Source organism: Sus scrofa, chromosome 3 (assembly GCF_054392235.1).
Source record: "Sus scrofa isolate SSC_HxYL_T2T_F1_AM1 chromosome 3, Sscrofa_HxYL_maternal_Yorkshire_Landrace_v2.0, whole genome shotgun sequence".
NCBI lineage: Eukaryota > Metazoa > Chordata > Mammalia > Artiodactyla > Suidae > Sus > Sus scrofa.
The window spans coordinates 1,994,926-2,011,760 of NC_139385.1; the positions used below are offsets into that span (position 1 = coordinate 1,994,926).

Below are 16,835 nucleotides of genomic sequence, written 5' to 3' on the forward strand. Positions count from 1 at the left end.
GCTACAGCTCCGATTAGACCCCTAGCCATGGAACCTCCATATGCTGTGGGAGCAGCCCAAGAAATGGCAAAAAGACAAAAAAAAAAAAAAAAAAAAGATGTCAATTCTTCCCAAATGGACCTATAGACTCAATACAACCCCAATAAAAATCCCAACAGGCTTTTTTCTTTCTTTCTTTTTTTTTTTTTTTTGGTAGAAATTGACAAGCTCCTTTTAAAAACATCTTTTTAGAAAATGACCAAGTAACTAATTTTATAAAAGCAAAATGTTCTTACAATGCCTGATTTTAAGACTTCCTATAAAGTAAGAGCAAAAGAGAATTTGGTGTTGGTGAAAGAGGAGGCTTATAATTAACTGAACACATGAGTGGACAACCGATTTTTGAAAAAAAAAGAAAGTTGTCAAGGCGACTCAGTGGAGGCAAAGCAAAGTCTTCTCTACGGATGGTGCTAGAAAACTGGTGATGTGGATGGGAGTACAGGACACAGACCATCCCCATCACGTGTAAAAATGGATCCGATCTAAACTTTTACCTAGTAAACACTAAAAACTACAGACTTGAAAAAACATAGATGCCGATCTTTGTGGCCTTGGGTTAGGAAACGCTCGCCGTGCTGGCAGAACGCTGAAGATGAGCCTCTAGGACGCAGGCCCTGAGTGTGGGAGGAGCCTGTGGATAGGATGGGGCAGCCTGTGATTAGGCTGCTTCGAGCTCTGACGATGGGTGGACCTGATCTAAGGAGGAGGGCCTTTTGAGGAGGCCTTGCTGCTGGCCTAGAAGCAAGCAGCCGGCCCTGCTGCTATGAGAGGAGGGGGCCGAGTGGCAGGGAGCTGAGGGCAGCCCCGGGCAGCTGGGAGTGGTCCCGGCCCTGGAGATCTCAGTCAAGCAACGGCAAGGAAATGAATCCTGCCAAAGACAGGTGGGCTGGAAAAGCCCACTGACACCTTGAACTCAGCCTGGGGGACCCTTGGCAGGGGACCCCATGAACTCTGGGCAGCAGGACTGCTGCCTGGTTTGCAGTATGAGGCAGCACATTCTCAGCTGCTGTGTCACATTGCGGCACTGTAATACGAATAACCTAGCAATTAAACCCATCACTTTCTTAGGGCAAAACCCCATGAACCGTAGGAGAAAAGGTCATTTTCACTTGGAAGTCTGCTTGCATTAAAGATGCATATTTTTCCAAAGCTGACTTTCGCTGTGATCTTAGACAGTGTGTCCTTTAAGAAGGCCAGTGAATTCCTGACCTCTCTTTAGAAAAGCTTGCCTCTCACCCCCATCAGAATGACAGTAAGAAATGATTCTTCCTCCTCTTTCCAATAGAACAGCCTGATGAACATAGAAGAGAAGCATTAGAAACCTAGTAAATATCTGAAGAAATCTCTGGCTTTAGGCATTAGTCATTAGCTAACGCAAAACAAATGGGATGAGTCAGACTCTGGTTTCCTCGGGCTTTTTATGGAAAGCCCCTGTGTTCTTCCTGAGCTATTCAAATAACAGAAAGCAAGCAAGCCTCCACGATCCAGCAGCTCCCAAACTATCAATATTTACCACATTAGAAATTAAAGCCGAGAAAACTGAAAAATACAGGCATAACGCGCGTATACCGAGTCAGCCACCAGTGATTACAACGTCCTGTCGCGTGGCCTCCGGAAAACCCCTCTGTAGCTCTGGGGAAAGGGGCAATGAGAGCAGCTTTGACCTTGTGGAGCCCTTGCAAGGGTCTCGCACGCCGAGAACCCCTGCCCTGGACCACGCTGGGGCAGGGCAGCAGCCAGCAGCAGCCAGGAGGCGCTGAGCGGCGGCGTTCCCGCGGGCGTCCGTCTAGCATTGTCTTTAGGGCGGAAAGCCACAGGGCCCCGAAGGGGCGAGGACCACCCCCGCGGGGCGTCAACACGGGGACTCTCCAGAGACCGGGGAGCTCGAGAGACAGGCGACCGTAGGAGGTGGGCAGCAGTCCTTACTCCCAGGAAGCTTCGACCCAGGCTGATCCCGCGATCGCTGCAGTAGCTACAGCACACCCGCTGCTCCCTGAGGGTCAGGCCCCGCTCCTGGCGCCCTTCACGCGTCAGTCCCCTGAGTCCCCGCGGGGCGCGGGAGGGAGCCGACTGTCACCCCCCTGCACAGACGAGAAAACGGAGACAAGGGGTTTATGGAACCTGGGCCACGGAAGTCCCAGGTTCCTCCGTCCTCCTCAGGGAAACGGAGGTGGTAAAAATACAAAGAGGAGGACAGGGAGAAGGAGCCCACGCCGGAAGGGTGGTTAGGCTGCGGCGGGGTGACGGGGGTTTACGAGCCACCGCTGGTGTTCCTGCTCTGAGCCTGTCTGAATGTGCAGACACAGTCTTGGCTTGTGATTATTTCAGCCGCACCCTCGTGGTTTCAGACCCTCTTCTGCAGTCATGCAGGATGTAACGAACATTTATATATGTTCTAATTTTTAAAAAGAGCACGACAGAGACAGTAAAGGGCATCACATTACGAAACGACTCTTGAGGCCAGGCTCCTCTCTCCAAGCAGCGTTTCAGAAACGTGTGCAGATCGCATTAAATATGATCTTCCGAGCACTTTCTGCAAAGACCCGTGACTGGGGCTCCTTTCTTTCCACCACCCCTTCTCCCACACCCGACTGCCACCAGTGGCTTTGTGCTATGACGACACATTCACACAAACCACACAGACACTCAATTTTAAAATTATTTAACAAAAGAGAAAAGCGCCTGGCACTTTGAGGCTGAGGAACCTGAAGTCAAAAAGAAAGGCCTCTGTTAGCAGTACGTAAGGGGGCTCCTCGGCTGAGAAAGGAAAACCTTTCTTTATTCAGGATTCCCCCAAGGAGGGGGTGACTCGTACCACGCAGGCCATGCAGGCCGACTGCCAATCCAGTCCTCAGTATCCCGGTCACCCCAGCAGCGGGCTCAGGGCGCTCATCACGAGGGCTGATACCTCGGCGGAATCAGGCCTCCGAGGCTTTCCCACACTCGAGATGCACTGAAGAACCAAAACTGCCTTTCCACCCGGACGGCCACACCACAGTTTCCCTTAGTTCCGGGCACAGGGTATCCTCTGCTCTGGCAGATCAGTGCCCACGGGCCTGGGAGGGCCCATCCGCACACACACCCCACATTCCACTAGTCCCACCACCACCATCTTTTCAAACCTGTCCCTGTCCCTTTAAGTCTCCCCAACCCCCTCCCTCCAAGTCCGTCTTCACTTCCTTCTACAGGCAGCTTATCCAGGGAGCTAAGTTTAGCCACCAAATGCTAATCTTTCCTCCTGGGACGTCCCGAGGTCTTTGCTGGTGGGGCTGCCCTGGCACTGGCTGGAAGAATCCGTGCAGAGCGGCCGTCGGACCCCTCCCCTGGAAGGGGTGGGCCACCTCTCCAGCTCATTCCATCCTGTCCAAGGTCGGCCGGTCGGCCCTCACGGTCCGGGTTGCTTCCTGGGATAGCTGGTTATTTCTGACCCCAAACAGGAACGTTTACAAACACAGCATAGGCCTCACAAAACCCACCCCGTTTACTGCAGCACCTGGATCTCAACCGTGGGAATCCTCTTCGAGCTATTCCCAGGGAAGAGGAACGACGGCCTGTACGAGTGTTCACCCCAGGTTCCAGCCCCAGCTCCCGAGGCTCCAGCCCCAGCTCCCGAACTTCCACAGTCCCAGCTCCCGAGGCTCCAGTCCCAGTTCCCGAGGCTCCAGTCCCAGCTCCCGAGGCTCCAGTCCCACCTCCCAAGGCTCCAGTCCCAGCTCCTGAGCTTCCACAGTCCCAGCTCCCGAGGCTCCAGTCCCAGCTCCCGAGGCTCCAGTCCCAGCTCCCGAGCTTCCACAGTCCCAGCTCCCGAGGCTCCAGTCCCAGCTCCCGAGGCTCCAGTCCCAGATCCCGTGGCTCCAGTCCCAGCATGCGGGCTTCGCCGTGGAGGTCAGCTCTGGGCGCCCCAGCCCCGGGGGGCTCTCAGACGGGAGCTACTACTTGAACAGGGGCTGTAAGGACAGCTGACCTGGTGACAGAGTCCGAGGACAAGAAGCCAAGGAAAAGCAGAAAACCGAGTAAACGTCGCTTTGCCCGATGGTGTGAGAAAGACAAGGTTTAAAGAGCCGCACCCTCCCCTGGAGCTGGTGGAGCCGACCGTGTTGTCCTCCAGAACCGTTTCGAGCTCCTCTGTTTAGCGTCTAAGGACAGACAGTTCCCCCTTCGCAAGGACACGCTTCCAGAGCCCGTCTCTCGACCCTCTACTCAGCAATGTTTCACTGGGTGTGCAGTCGGCCAGCTGCTGGCTCTTCTCTCACATGTACTTGAACTTGAAAAAAAAATCATGAACAGTTGCAAAAACACACTCCTGGAAGACAGACTGATCACGAGCTCAGCTGTAATTAAAAAATGTGAACAGCAACTACGCGTGTACGTCTTGGGGTGGCTGACGACTTAAAATTCAAGCCCCAACCACTGCACCTCGTCCCATCTGTCGCACCAGCCAAATGCCGCGACAGGAGACAAGCAGCCCTGTCCAGCTGCCCAGCATCACGGCTGTGACCAGAGCCCTGCAGAGGCTGGGGCCCCCCGCCACCTGACCACAGCCACCAGCCCTACCTCCAGCCCCTGAGGGAACCGCAGAGCCGTGGAGAAACATGAGAAGTCAGGACACCTGGGAGTCCGGATTCAAACAGCGAGAAGCTCTGCCCGAGGTCGAGGGGGCGAGCACAGGCTTCACTTCTGGGAGGAGTCAGGGCCTAGCCGGGTGCCTGGTGAGGAGCTGCTCACAGGCACACGACTCACGAACAGGCACGACGGGCAGAGACCGCTCACCCACCTGGACAACCTCGCCCGCAAGTGTCTCGGGCCGCACTGTGCCACGCACGCCCCGTACATCATCTCAGTTCAGCCAGACGCAGTCTGACCACTCCTGCTCCCCAGGTGAGGAAACCAAACCTCCGAAGTTCACCGGCCAGAGGCCAGAGGCCGCTCAGCGCCAAGGCCAAGCTCCCGGCAGCCGGCGTGCAGGGCTGAGCTGCGACGGGCCCCCCGAGCCCACCCGCCCCCTCCAGAGGTGGAAGCGCGAGGGCCCGTCCCAGGAGCCCAGTCAACAGACAGGAACACGGGGAGGAGTCCCTGCCTGACCTGACGGAGGAGAGGGAGCAGAGGCAGCGGGACGGCGCGAGGGGGAGGCCCGGGGACCCCCACCCCGAGCCGGGGAGGAGCAGGAGAGCCCGAGCGGGATGCTCCCCCGCCACGGCCTCCCCCAGCGCGGCCGAACAAAGCGGGGGACGAGGCTCAAAGCAGCCCTCTGTCTGCCAAGCCCTGACTCATGGGCGGGCTCGCAGCTTGGCTCCCTGAAGCAAGAAAAGGCAGCCTCTGCTCAGGGCCGCGGGGCTGCGGCCGCGGGGAGGACGGGAGGCCAAAGGCAGGGAGCCCCAGACGCTCCCGGCGCCGGGCAGCTCTGCACAAAGGGCCCTTGTGCCGCGTCCGGGCTGACGGGCCTGCAGGCGGAGGGTCGGGCGCGCCCAGGCCACGGGACCACTGACTCAGCAGCGGCCGGGCCTCCAGCCCGCGCCAGGGGCCCCTCGGCCCGCCCGCCCACACCCACTTCCCCGAGTCTCTGCTGCCAAGAAGCCGGCGGGATCTCATGCCCCAGAGAAGCCCCCACAGAACACAGAGGGGTAGAAAGGCCACAGGCGACGGATTCCTGGGAGAAACGTCAGTCCCCAAACCCACACGGTGCGACAGGAGCCGAGGGAGGTGAGACGGAGTCACCCTGCGGCGGGGTGAGCGCCAGCCCACGCTCAGCACCTGCATTCGTTTGCTTCGAGGGGCAGGGCCGATGCCGAGGCCGGCGCAGTTTCTTCCTCCGGCCTTGCCAACCATCCCAGCAAACAGCCCGCTGGACACGGCTGCCCGCAGTGCCCCGGCCTCGGCCGCAGGGCCTGTCTGCCGAGTGGGAGGAGGTTCTGCAGGCGGTCCTGACCTGTTTTCGACTCGACGTGGCCTCATGATCTAGAGCCAGCTCAAGACAAGAAAGAATTTCCCCAGGACGCACAGCACCTGCAGAGAGCTGTCACGGAAAACATGTATGCTTCCTAAGGAGACGCATCAGCAAGGAGAAAGCTGGAGGCGCGCACCGACGGGCACCTGGGTTGGATTTATCCCTGGATCATCCCACGGGGCTTCAAAATCCAGCATTTTCACAGACTCCTCTTAATTAACCGAAAAAAAAAAAAAAAAATCCCACGAGTAGACCTCTGCCTTAAAAAGGGTTATGGCACAAAACGAATCCGCCGAAGGAGGCGGTCAGGACCGCCTCGGCCCTGGCTGGTCACCAAAGGAGACAGTTCGGTACAAGACTGGCAGGTCAGAACCGTCCAGGGGAGGAACACGCCGTGCCAGGCAGACGAGTCTCGTCAAATTACTCCCAGGAAGCCAACTGCCAGGCGCGCCGGGAGCCCACCTCGGCCCGTAACGAGGATTCCCGGTCGGCTCCTCGTCTCGCCTCTGCAGTGAACAACGGGATGTGGCCTCAATATCCCGTCAGCTTTCTTCCTTCGTGAACCAGAGACAGCCCGAGAAGACCTGGGCCTTGGGCTTGAGGAGCCAAGGGCCACGTCACAGCGGGTGCTCCCTCGGAAGCCCCAATCCGGGCCACTTTCGGGGTTCCTCCTTAGAACAACATCAGGGGGCTGTTCAGGAGCAGAGCCAAACAACACGTAAGCCACCCACAGCCTGAGCTGCGGGAGCCTCCTGGACAAAGGGGACATTTGAAAGCTGTCAGTAAACTGCTTCTCAAAACAACATGTTCCACCTTCCCAAACGGGGAATTTTGCTTGATATTTCCAAAAAAAAAAAAAAAAAAAAATTAAGTTCAGTAAATAAGAGGGAGGAGTGAAGGGTTAGCTCACAAAATCTTGCTTTTTAAAGACACGATGTATTATCACATCTGGCCCCGAGACTGGGAGAGAACGTTCCTTTCTCAAAGCGAACATTCACTGAGAAGCCAAAGCATAGATTCCGACGACCCCCCTCCAAAAAGCCGCTCCTGGGGCCGAGCCTCAGGTGAGGCTGAAACAGGACATGGGAACCTGTCTCTCAGGGTCGCCCGGGAGGAGGGACCCAGCCTCCACTCTCAGCAGAACAGGCATCAAACGCTCCTCCTTGAAGAGACCCTAAAGTCCGGGTCAAGCTGGGTGAGAAGGAAAGGCAGGGGACAGGAAATTATCACCGACAGCGAAGAGCACCCCGGCAGAGCAGTTTCAGCCCTCCTGTACACAGCATCAGCACGGTTTTAGTTCCCTAAGGAAGGTGCGTGAGGGGTCACAGCGGCGCTGTGCTGCAGCCCGAGTGGAGCGCGACCCCAGGGCCCAGCCCGCAGCTGGTGAGCAGCCGAGGACGTGTTCGGCCACATAAGGGAGTTCCACCCGGTGCCGCGCAGGAAGGAAGGCCGGATGCAGGCTGCAGGGGAAGGAACCTCGAACACAACAGGCCGAGGGAGAGAAGCCCGGCACACGGGCCCAGCCGCGGACGAGCCAGGACGTCTCCGCGGAGGGAGGGTGGATGGGAGGCGGCGGGGCTGGGGACCCAGGCGAAGTGTGAACCGGCCGTGGACATGCCCCGCAACTGGCCCAGGGGACGCCGCGCGGCCTGCTAGGTTTACGAAAAGTGCTGCGTGTGCACACTTTCAAAACGCCGCATACGATGTATCCAGGTGTTTACTCAGGAGCGCTCCGGGCTCCCGCGGAGCACTGATCCTCTCCCTCGAACACCACCCGCGCAGGGGACGCCGAGCACGTCTAAGAACCAGGTCGGGGGCTTGCCGTTTCCAGCGCAGGTGCCGCTCCAGTTACAAAGTGTGTGTGTGACGGCGCTGTGTTCCTCTTTAGGAAACCACAGCTATTGAACACAACAGCGGCAGGAAGGTCAGCAGACCCCGCAGGTCGAGGACGAGGAAGCGCACATCCCCGAGGGGAACGCCAGCTAACGTTCGAGCCGCTGCCTCGCGTGGGGCGCAGGCGCGGAGGGGGCGGGTGCCGGGCCCCCGGAGAGTTCGAGGCTGACGTTCCCTCCTGCGCAGACGCAACTGCGGGCCTCTGCGAACCCCCTAAAAGAGAGAGGCGAAAGCGGACTTCTGTTCTGGGTTTCCCGTCTAGTCTGGGGATGCCCAAAGCACCCCCTCTCCGCAGTCCCAGGAGAGGCCCCGGGAGGAGGCAAACCGCCCTCCCTCCGGGGCCCAGCGCCCCAGCAGCGGCGCCGCCACAGCCTGCGTAGCTGCGTTTGACCTATTTTTCTCACATTTATTTACTGTCAAAATCGTCCTTCACAGAAGCCGAAAATTGTACCTCTTTCAAAAAGGAGCAAAAAAGCCCTTCTTTAGAACCGTGCGTCCTTATGACAAAAGGGAGAAAAATCATTATCCTTATAATGTATTAAAACACTCTGGTACCTGAATGGACATATGTCAGGAGGCCCACGTCTTACAACGTTGACGGAGGCAGAGGGATAGCGAGGATTTTAGAAAAGAGCATTCAAGGGAAAAAAAAAGCATAGGGAGCAGGGAGGGAGAGAAAATGCCTGGAGGTCTTAGCACTCCTCCTGCAACTTTTCTCTAAGTTCAAAATTATGTCAAAACAGAAAGCTGAAAAACCAAAAAAGCCTAATTTTGTGCTTGTAAACACGAGCACCAGTGCTATCTGAGGAAGCAGTTAACAATACCTGAGAAAGTTGGCCAGTGAAACAGCTACCTGGTCGGCTCTGAGAGCTCCTCCTGCACAGGTAGGAGCATCAGACCGGGCCCTCTGCAGAGGGGCTGTTTTAGGGACTCCCAGAAGCCGCCTGGTCTGCCGGGTCACTGACTGCCCCACAAGCATGTTAGGAGAAGGGGCCCAGAGCCCCCCAAGGATGACTGCCTGCATCTTCTGTCTCCAGAAGGCTGCTGCACTCACAGCCCCTCTGGCTTGTTATTTGTTATTCACGGGTCCCTAAGTCATGTTCCCGGGAATCTGCTGAGCAGACTGCAGCTGAGATTCCGTATGAAGTTTGTTTGTTCGACGATTTGAATCCTCCAAACCACTCCAGTAACAATCAGCTTATCTGTTAATGTCACGGGGAAGCTCACTTTTATTTCATAATCCAGACTCCTCTCTGTTGGCATCTGGACATCAGCTTTGGCTCCTAATAAATGAATGATTTTCTCTACCACAGTTTAGGGATATACATTCATACTTTCATTTATCTCATGCTAAAGAATCTCTTTTCACTCAAGCATTTGCCTTAACTGCGAACTTTAAAAAAATTTCCAAAAAATTTACAAGATTTCCATTCCGACACGCTTCCTTGAGCGAGAGAAACCCAAACCATTGCTAAGGCAGCGCCTACCAGCCAGTTTAATCAAAGCTGCGCCTGTTGGTTCTCCGGGCTGGGGCTGCAGGTGCATGCGTTTGAGTTTTCCGAGGGTCTCTGGATCTGGGGGGGAGCAGGGTAAACGGCCCTGGTCCCGGGGCGGCACCTGAGCGTCCTGTCCTCTCTCACTCCTGCCAGCGAGTCCTGAAGGGGCTGCAGAGATGAATGGCAGCTGGACTTGCTTCGGGCCCACCCTCTTTGAGAGCGAAACCCTTGGGGCCCGGAGGAAGCACGAACTATTCAAAACGCTCCTGCGCAGGCCGACTGCTCCGTGTGGAGGGAATCCCACGACACTCTGGGTGGTGAAAAGTCATCATCCGTGACAGGAAGGAGAGGAAACGCTGTTCTTAAAGGGTAGGGACGTATGGTCCCAGGAACCCCGACAGACTCCCCCGATTTGAATCCTTGGCCTTTAGAATCGCTTTCATTAAAATTTAGGGGAAGAGCAGCAGCCGGTTTGCCAGGCTGAGGGCAGAGCGCTAAGCTTTTGCTAAATGAACACAAGAGCCGGGAGCAGCGGGTGCTCACTCAACCCGGGAGCTCAGTAAAGGCGAAGAGACTCGCCCGCGGGGTGGAGCGCCTACCCTGTCTTCACGCACAGCCACGTATGGTGCGTGCTCCGTGGCACAGTTCCACACACGGGCATCCAGTGCCTCTGAGCGCTCCAAAACACGGCACCCGACCCTCTCCATCCTCAGGCGAGGGTTCGCAGCGCTGAGTCTATTCACACTGTCGGACGGACCTCCAGGATATTTTCATCCTGAAAACTGGAAACCCTGTCCATTCAACGACCCCCGTGCCTGCCCCAGCTCTGGGCAGGCTGCTTTCTGTTTCTGCGAGTCTACCTCAGAGATCGCATGTGAGTGAAATGTCGTGGTCTCTTTGGGACCGGCTTATGCCAGGTGACATGATGTCGTGACGGGCCATCTCAGGTGTGGCATGTGGCAGAATGCCCTTCCTTTCTGAGGCTGTATCATGTTCCACGCTCTGGATGGACCGCACTGTGTTTATCCATCATTGTGGATGGACACCTGGGTTGCTTCCACCTCTTGGCTATTGCAGCGCTGATAGCAACAGGGGCGTGCAAATCTGAGAATCTACTTCCCGCCTTCTGCCTGTGTTTCCAATATGGGCAGAAGTGCTATCACTGGATCCTACTGTGGTTCTCATTTTTAATTTTTGGAGGGCAGTTCATGCTGGTTTCCACAGCAAGTGCACCATTTTATTTTTTTTTTTATAATTTTTTTATTTTCCCACTGTACAGCAAGGGGGTCAGGTTATCCTTACATGTATACATTACATTTTTTCCCCCACCCTTTGTTCTGTTGCAACATGAGTATCTAGACAAAGTTCTCAATGCTATTCAGCAGGATCTCCTTGTAAATCTATTCTAAGTTGTGTCTGATAAGCCCAAGCTCCCGATCCCTCTCACTCCCTCCCTCTCCCATCAGGCAGCCACAAGTCTCTTCTCCAAGTCCATGATTTTCTTTCTGAGGAGATGTTCATTTGTGCTGGATATTAGATTCCAGTTATAAGTGATATCATATGGTATTTGTCTTTGTCTTTCTGGCTCATTTCACTCAGGATGAGAGTCTCTAGTTCCACCCATGTTGCTGCAAATGGCATTATGTCATTCTTTTTTATGGCTGAGTAGTATTCCATTGTGTATATATACCACCTCTTCCGAATCCAATCCTCTGTCGATGGACATTTGGGTTGTTTCCATGTCCTGGCTATTGTGAATAGCAGTGAACATGCGGGTAAGTGCACCATTTTAAATTCCTGCCGACACTGCACAGATTCCAGTTTCTCTACATTCTCATCCACGCTTGTTATTTTTTTCTTAAAAAAAAAAAAATAGCAGCCATCCTAATGGATGTAAAAGATGCTACCTCACTGTGGGTTTGACTTACATTTCTCCCATAATTAGAGATGGTGAGCATTTTTCATATGTTGACCACTTCTGTACATCATCTTTGGAGAAATATCTAATTGCATCCTTTGTTAATTTAAAAACAGGAGTTATTTGATTTTTTTTTGTTGTTGTTGAGTTATAGGAGTTTTTAAAAAATATATTTTAGGTATTAACTTTTATGAGCTATGGGATTTGCAAATATTTCCTCCCATTCTGTGGGTTGCCTTTTCATTCTGTTGACTGTGTCCCTTTGAGGCACAAAAGTTTTTTAAATTTGATGTAGTTCTCTTTACCTAGTCTTGCTTTTGTTTCTGGCGCTTTTAGGGTCATGTTCAAGAAATCGTTGCCAAGTCCAATGTCATAAAGCTTCTCCACCGATTTTCCTCTAAGAGTTTTATTGTTCTAGGTCTTAGGTTCAGTTTTTTGATCCATTTTGAGTTACATTTTACGTGTATCATAAGAGTCCATATTTAAAAAAAATTCTATATAGCATTCAATTGAATATATGTACAAAAATATATCTGTGCCTCTCAATAGCCATTTAGGGTATTTCTAGTGTTTCGCAATTGTGACCATTGATGAAAGGAGTGCCTTTTATAAAAGCTTCTCACGCACATGAGAACAAATATCTCCCAGTCTTTTTAGGAGTCAAAACTAACTCTTGGCTGGCTTTTTTTCTTTTTCTTTTTTTGGTTTTTCTGTCTTTGTAGGGCTGCACCTGCAGCGTATGGAGGTTCCCAGGCTAGGGATCAAATCAGAGCTGTAGCCGCTGGCCTAGGCCACAGCCACAGCCACGCAGCATCAGAGCTGCGTCTGCGACCTACACCACAGCTCACGGCAATGCTGGGTCCTGAACCCGCTGAGCGAGGCCAGGGATCGAACCCGCAACCTCATGGATACTAGTCGGTTTCTCTAACCACTGAGCCATGACAGGAACTCCTCAAAAAAAATTTTTTTTTTTTTTTACTTTTTCACTTCTTCATTTGAAACCCTTAGGACTAGATAAATGTATTTTGAAATTTCAGATTTTGTCAAGTATTATGGTAATAACCCATACACTACAAAGTATTGCCAGCAGCGATTTAGGGTAGCCACTCATAATAGAAGATGCTAATATTTCTGCATGAACATTCTCATCAGTAACACACACACTCACACACACACACACACACACACACACACACACTTACACCAGCAGGGGAGGGAGACTACGAATGCCCAGAGGTAAGTAAGGTCACGCTGTGCCACCTTACTTACCAGCGTCGACAGGTCGGCGTTTGCTGCCAAACAAGTTATCAGAAAGGTTTCCACTTTCTAAGTTTGAATAAATAAATTTAGTGGCTAAGGAATTACTAATTCACACCTGTATCTTTCAGCCTCACTGTCATTTGAGGTAACAAATATAAGCTCCCTTCTTAGGTCCTGCCTTAGCAGGCTGCGGTTTTCCTGGTATTTCTCTAGTGCAGAGGGAACTCGGTGAAACAGCCAGTACACCAGAGAACCGCTCCAAACGCAGACATCCTGGAGTCCTGAGAGTTGCCCTTAAAAATCACGGAGGTAGGATGTTCTCGATTGGTGCAGTGGGTAAGGATCTGACATTGCTCCAGCGGTGGCGCAAGTCACATCTGCGGTGTGGGTTCCGTCTCTGGCCCTGGAACTGTCACACGCCAGGGGGGTGGCCAAAAAAACCAAAAAACCAAAAAAACAAAACAAAACAAAAATCAAGGGCGTAAGATGCAGCCCGAATAAGATTAGAATGAAACCAAATGCGGATGCTGACTCCTTTCTCTCCCGATACTGTTACTCAGTTAGTCACATTTTAAAAAATCCATTCATTGGTAAAACGGAGGTAAAAGATGAATACACTTCTCAGGTAGAACGGCTTTTAAAGCATGGATGGATAAAGGACAGTCCACACGCATCTCCGAAACTGTGAGTCACTGCTGTCACTCCCGTGTCCATCCTTTGACATCTGTGTTAAACACAAATGCACACGCGTATACGGAAACTCCCAGGTTTACCATCTGTCTGGTTTTGCAGAAACGGGATCGAAGGCCACACACTATTTGGCACTTGGTTTTACACCCACCTTGGCTCCGAGACGGGAATCTCCATGGCCTCTAGGGACCACCCAGGACCCTCAAGTATGGACACACATCTTCGACTCTCGCAGGACCACGAGGGGACGTTCATGACGCTGCAGTCTCTGCTGCTCAGGTCCACGCCGCGGGACCCACCCCCTGCCCCGGGGCGTGTGTACCTAGGTCTCCGAGCTCAACTCCTGCACAGAGAACCGCTTACGCAAAGGGTGGGTACACTGAACTTGCAACGGTCTGGCAGACGGTCCCCCACAAAGGCTGTACCAATTTACAGCCCAGTGAACAAAGGTTTACTTCCTCAAGCGCTTACTATGGTCGTATCATCAGCCCTACTTTTTCTTCCCATCTGATGAGTGAAAAGTAGTATTGCATTAGTTTTTAAGTCTGAGTTTTTCCTGATAACGGAGGATGGAGGGGTTAAGCACTTTTTCATATATGCTTCACTTCTGTGAAGTAAAAAAAAAAAAACAAAAAAATATATATATAATTAAAAGAGTAAAAATAGTGACATGCAGAGTTAAGATTCAATTCAAGCTATAGCACAGCTTAGTGTGGTGAGGAAAAATAAGTTTCCAACGTAATTAAAGTATACAGATAGCTACAAATCAAGTCCCAAGTGCAGCTGACGGAAGTTCACTGCTATGGTAGAAGTAAGACAACCACATATATACACACACATCAGAGTTTGCCCTGCAGAGTCTAAGCCTATTGTCCTAGTAAAACCGTCACTAGGGTTTCTTTTCACGCACAAATGCCCCCCCCACCCCCTTGTCTTTCCTTTTTAGGGCCGCACCTGCGGCACATGGAGGTTCGCAGGCTAGGGGTCGAATCGGAGTCGTAGCCGCCGGCCTCCACCACAACCAGATCCGAGCCGTGTCTGCGACTACACCACAGCGCATGGCAACACCAGATCCTGAACCCACAGAGGGAGGCCAGGGATCGAACCTGCATCCTCATGGTTCCTCGTCAGATGCATTTCTGCTGAGCCAGGACAGGAGCTCCAAAGATGCCCTGGTTTTTGTATCAAGTCACATGGTCCCCTGAACTTTACATGTAGATACCTGGGCTCCACAACCTCTACAGCCACACCGAGTGCGAACACTTGAGCAGGGCTCTGCTGCGGAGCAGAGCGGCCGCCCTGGAGTCGGCAGGAGGTGGCAGAGCCCGATTTCCTCGAGTACCTGAGAGCCACCGGCATGCGCGCTGGTCGCTACCTCCACGCGGGATGATGACAGGCCAGCATCGTGGCAGCCTTGCTCCTCTGCTGTTGCCTGCCTGCACGTCAGGCTGTCACTGCGACACCCTGCGACGCTTTACGACTGAAGGGATAGAGACGGAGCCAGCGTCAGGCTCGCGTGATTTCCTGCCAAAGGAGATGCGCAGGCAACGGAACCAGGGAAGCAAATCGCTGAAACCAAAGAAAAGAACCCAAGGGGCCGAGCTCAGGACCCTTCAACGTACAAAGTGCATCTCATTCAGCTTTCCACACAAACACAAAACAACAACATCCCAGGTGCCTAAGAGCCGCCCAACTACAACCAAGCCGACTGCTGAGTGTGGTTCAACGCAACTGCACCAAGGTGGGGCTGCTGGTTTATAACCCACGGTTTCTCTCTCCCTCGAGGATCCTCCAATCTCGCCTGATAAAATACCTTTGCCTTCTATGTTCCCAAGATATGTTTTGTCATTTTCCATAAAAGGAAAAAAAAAAAAAAAAGTCCAGATAATCACATCTTTCCAATGGCCAAACGCTTCAACTTCTGTACCCTGCTTCCCACTCGAAGAACAAATTCTGCAGCAGGTGTCAGGATTGCTTCCATCCATCCAGGAGGAGATCTTTCGAGGAGCTTGTTTGGTAAACACATCCGGCAGACTCCTCTCACCGGCATGTTTTATGTACACAGCAGATGTCAACTTGGAAAGGACTATATAAATCAGCCTTCTGGAACACTTAAACGTGCTATTTAAATCAAGGCATACAACAAACTGGCCTCCGGGGGCCAGACAGTTATCAGGACCAGCACGGTGCAGGGAGGGGAGGTTGGTGTTGGGGGGGGGTCGTGGAGGACCCTCGGAGGACCCCGACCCTGTGGAGAAATCTCTGGAATGACAGCTGTGACTCAGGAAGACGGCACTGTTCCTGGGACATCTTTAAAAAAAGGCAGCTTTTCCCACCCCTTCCCTTGAACAAGTCACACCCCAGGTGTTGGAGAACTCAGTACACATTCAACCAACCAGCCAACCAGCAACATTCAAAAAAGTTGCCTTACTTCCGCATGGCGTTAGGAAAAGAATCCACTAAAACCTGGGGAACTCTTTTTTTTTTTTTTTTTAATGATACCAAGGTCTAACGGACACACAAGAAACCCCACAATCTGGTAACTTCTGACATGTGCTCACACGGGGGGCCACTGCTATGGTCAGGATAACGAACGGGATTCCGTCGCCTCGAAGATGTCCACATGTGCCCTCCTCGCTCCCACTGTCCCCCCCACTGTCCGGCTTCTGTCCCTCCTTGGAAGCCTCGCCCTGCCCCTGCGGGAACGGGTTCCAGGCCCTAGCTTCCAGGTGGGCAGCGTCACTGGTCCAAGGTTGTCCTCCTTCAGTACGACAGGCCTATTTGGGGTCTCTCGTCTCTCCATATGAACATTATAACTGACACGCTGGGATCCTGACTGGGACTACGCGCAGTCTGCAGATCGAGCTGGGAGCCGACCTCTTGCCGAAACCGCGTCTTCTCACCGTGAACTTGGACTATCTCTCCATTTAGTTCTTTCTGAGTTTGGGAGCTCCCCTCACACAGACCCCGTACATGTTGTGTTCCGAGATTTACAGCCAAGTACTTCGTTTGGGGAGGTGTGAAGGCACATGATATTGTGCTTTAAATTTAAAATTCCGCCTGTTCCTTACTGATACACAGGAAACAACTGAATTTCGCAAACGCACCTTACATCTTGCAGCCACGCTAACGCTGTTTACTAGCTCTGGGAGTTCTTTGTCAGTTCCTTTGGATTTTCTGCGAGGTGATCACGCCGTCTGCCAACAACTTTGTGTCCTTCTCAGTCGGTACGAATTTTACTCCTTCCTCTTGCCTTTCTCCATCGGCATGGGTTTCCAGTACAATGCTGAAGAGGAGTGGCGAGAGGGGACATCCTTGCCTCGTACCTGATCTTAACGGGAAAGCTTCAAGTTTCTCACACCTAAGCCTGAGACAGGTGTTTTGGCAGAGAGTCTTTATCAAGTTGAAAAAGCTCCCCACTATTCTGAATTTACTGAGAGTTCTTAATCCCAAATGGTACTGAGTTTCGTCAAATGCGTTTTCTGTAGGTATTGAAATCATCACGTGACTTTTCTTTTTTACTCTGTTATGGCATGAATGACACTGCTTTTTAAAGACTGAAGCAGCCTTATAGACCTGGTATAAAGCCCACTTG

The 16,835-nt window shown here is 52.7% G+C and overlaps 1 protein-coding gene and 1 long non-coding RNA gene across 7 annotated transcripts in view; one reads left to right on the plus strand and one right to left on the minus strand.

Annotated features, from left to right (window-relative positions):
• Positions 1-16,835, minus strand: part of GNA12 (G protein subunit alpha 12) — a 106,704-nt gene that overhangs the window by 22,940 nt on the left and 66,929 nt on the right. The window contains exon 1 of one of the 6 annotated variants that reach the window (XM_085016003.1): positions 2,855-3,278. The exons of the other annotated variants lie outside the window; for them this stretch is intronic. Coding sequence (XP_084872129.1) covers positions 2,855-2,866 — 12 coding nt within the window. The 5' untranslated portion in view covers positions 2,867-3,278. Of the gene's footprint in view, positions 1-2,854; positions 3,279-16,835 lie in introns of those variants that run through there. 6 annotated transcript variants of the gene reach the window in all.
• The window catches only part of LOC146404319 (uncharacterized), a 22,891-nt gene continuing 6,056 nt past the window's right edge, over positions 1-16,835 (plus strand). Inside the window, exons 1-2 of the long non-coding RNA XR_014839594.1 lie at positions 1-3,768; positions 3,835-16,467. This is a non-coding gene — a long non-coding RNA (uncharacterized LOC146404319). The remainder of the gene's footprint in view (positions 3,769-3,834; positions 16,468-16,835) is intronic.